Source organism: Echinops telfairi, unplaced genomic scaffold (assembly GCF_000313985.2).
Source record: "Echinops telfairi isolate 266 unplaced genomic scaffold, ASM31398v2 ScPeMD7_70;HRSCAF=299, whole genome shotgun sequence".
Classification (NCBI taxonomy): domain Eukaryota; kingdom Metazoa; phylum Chordata; class Mammalia; order Afrosoricida; family Tenrecidae; genus Echinops; species Echinops telfairi.
In genome coordinates, this window is record NW_022103968.1 from 63,380,605 (window position 1) to 63,383,506 (window position 2,902).

General features: G+C 60.0%; 1 protein-coding gene across 1 annotated transcript in view; it reads left to right on the top strand.

Moving 5' to 3' along the window:
* Window positions 1-2,433, top strand: part of SLC29A3 (solute carrier family 29 member 3) — a 46,594-nt gene extending 44,161 nt beyond the window's left edge. The window contains exon 6 of the mRNA XM_045291689.1: window positions 1,116-2,433. Coding sequence (XP_045147624.1) covers window positions 1,116-1,752 — 637 coding nt within the window. The 3' untranslated portion in view covers window positions 1,753-2,433. The remainder of the gene's footprint in view (window positions 1-1,115) is intronic.
* Window positions 2,434-2,902: the final 469 nt, after the last annotated feature.

Genomic DNA, 2,902 nt, shown 5'->3' on the forward strand with positions numbered 1-2,902 from the left:
TAAGCCAGTCCGTGTCCCCTCTGCCTTGCTGCTTGGGGACATTCGCGTTGTATCCCCACTTCAGAGGATTGGGGTGGCCAGTCATCCTCATCTGCCCGGGACGGAGTGGGTTCCCAGGACAAGGGACTTTCTGTACTAAAACTGGGACCATCTCAAGCAAACTGGGGGACTAATTCCCAGTCTCACCTGGGCAGGACACCCCCAGGCCACCCTGGTATGCACACCAGCCCGTGGCAGTTTGCGTTTCTCTGCCGGTCAAGACTGTGGTGCCGACGGCAGAGAGAGCGTGCCCACACAGGCCGATTCCCACTCCAGGAGAGGCCACAGGCACTGCCCTCACCGGGGCTCAGCGGCGCCGCCGGTTCTGGCCCTGGAAGCACTGGGCCTTACGCAACGCCAGATGGCCATCAGACGAGTCACCCATGGGCGAGATGAAGCAGGGAGGTTTGGGAGAACCTCTGAGGAAGAGCTTCAGCCAGAGGAAGTTGGTGGGGAGCTTTCTTGAAGCAGCATCAAGTATTCTGAGCAGAGCGGAAGCCAGAGGTTCCTCTCCCTAGAGAACCATTATGAAACAAGACCAGGGCCAAGCAGAAGCACGCTGCCCAGTCATTCCAGGGGAAGGGAGGGTCCTGCCTGCCCACCCACCCGCTGACTCGTTTGTTATCTGCCGGCTCTCTGGGTGGGAGGGCTGGCAGGGACTTCCCGTTAGCCTCCTCCATAATGTAAAAGCTCACAGCCCCATTGTACAGAGGAGGACACAGGCCCAGAAAGGGGAGAACCTAGCCCAGGGTCACACAGGGCCCAGAGCAGGGCTCTCAACAAGCACTTCTGTGGGAGCTACTGTGTGTTAATTCCGCCAGCCTGAAGCTGCCAGCTTTCTAAGACACCTATGGCCCAGGGGAGTCAAGTGACTACGGCAAGGCCTTTCGGCCATGCAAAGTGACCTGTGGCCCTGGGCAGAAGGGCAGACGTGGAAAAGACTGATGCTGTTGGGTGTGGGGGAGGGGGAGCATCTGACAGCTCACTCTTTCTTTCAAACAACGTGTTTGCTGGGCAACCTAAGCGAGCCCACTCTCTGCTGGCCCTCTGACCGTGTCCCGCTCTCCTTCCTGCAGGTACTACATGAGGCCTGTTCGGCCAGCCAGGGCATTTTCTGGTGAAGTAGGGCAGCCCCAGGTCTCCCCCAGCGAATCCAGTTGCGCCCATACGCCCCCGCTCCGCCCCATCCTGAAGACGACCGCTGGCCTCGGCTTCTGCATCGTCTATCTCTTCTTCATCACCAGCCTCATTTTCCCTGCCCTCTCCACCAACATCCAGTCCGTCAACCAGGACTCGGGCTCCCTGTGGACCACCAAGTTCTTCGTCCCCCTCACCACCTTCCTCCTGTACAACTTTGCCGACCTGTGTGGCCGGCAGGTCACAGCCTGGATCCAGGTGCCGGGGCCCAAAAGTAAGCTGCTCCCGGGACTCGTGCTCCTCCGCACCTGCCTCACCCCGCTCTTCATGCTCTGCAACTACCAGCCGCGTGTGCACCTGAAGCCGGTGGTCTTCACGTCCGACATCTACCCCATACTCTTCACGGCCCTGCTGGGACTCAGCAACGGCTACCTCGGCACCCTGGCGCTCATGTACGGGCCCAAGATCGTGCCCAGGGAGCTGGCCGAGGCCACAGGCGTGGTGATGGCCTTTTACCTGAGCGTGGGCCTGCTGCTCGGCTCCACCTGCTCCACCCTGCTGGTGCACCTCATCTAGGAGCGTGCGGCCCGGATGTCAGGGAGCCGCCAGGAGGTGGGAGGATGTGCTGGGAGAGCCTGGGGGAGAGGAAAGAAGGGCTGGAGGTCCCCTGGGTACAGAGAGATGAACTCACCCAGGCCTCATCTCTGCCCCAGGGGACGGGACAAGCCAAGAGCACACCGCGTGCACTGTCTTGTGACACGCCACCTCTTCGGACACCCTGAGACATTGAAGAGGATCGTGACAACACTGGTCCACTGTCACCAAGAGGCAGCGCCCTGTTGGTAGCTGAGGCTAACACCCACCAGCAGTGGTGCCTGCTGGATTTCAGCGCATCTTGAAGGTGCTCCCAGGCCTGGCCGACCGCCAGGCAGTTACAAAGCCAGTGCGCGTGCCCCCAGCCTTGCTCCTCTCATCTGACCTCAAGAGGTGAATAAGTTCTCACGGCCCCTGCCCTGGGTTGGGTCCCCAGGCCCAAGTCTGCGCAGATCCCCCTCCGCATGCTGAAGTGGAGGGGACGCCACACTCCCACCTGCCTGGACATCCCAGTAAGACAGGCTTTCTAGGAAGCCTCCATTCCAGAAATGTGGGCTTGGGGTCCACGAGCTCGGTCAAGGCAGGGGCTTTCCAGGTTTCTGTGGTCCAAGGGCATAATAAATCTTGGGCATTTTATAAAAGCCTGGTTGGCATGAGCACTAATTGGGCAACAGTGTGCTGTTTCAGCGTGGGTCGTCCAGGAAGGGCACTGTCCAAGAGAGAGGCTGTTGGAAACCCACAGGAAGTAGTGACGCCTCCAAGTTGGGGAGGGAGCTGCTCTAGACCTTGGAGAAGGGGCCCTGGCCCGCAGGGACTCCTCTGCCCTCGCCCCTCAAGTCTCCCCCATGTCCCCTGTTGACTGGACCACAGCCCAGAGGCAGCGAGAGCAAGGCCAGCGGGAGGTGTATGGCTCGATGTCACATCCCCAACAGGGCCCGCGGGCCCTTCAGCGTCACGGGCTGCTTTATATCTCATTCAGGAGAGCTCTGGAAGTGGTCAGCCAAAACGATGTCTTCCACCTCCCTCTTGTCAATTCTGACTCATAGCCACCCTGGAGGGCAGGGTCGAACTTCCCCTTGGGTTTGGGAGACTTTAAATGTCTATGGGAGTAGGCAGCCTGATCTTTTTCCAG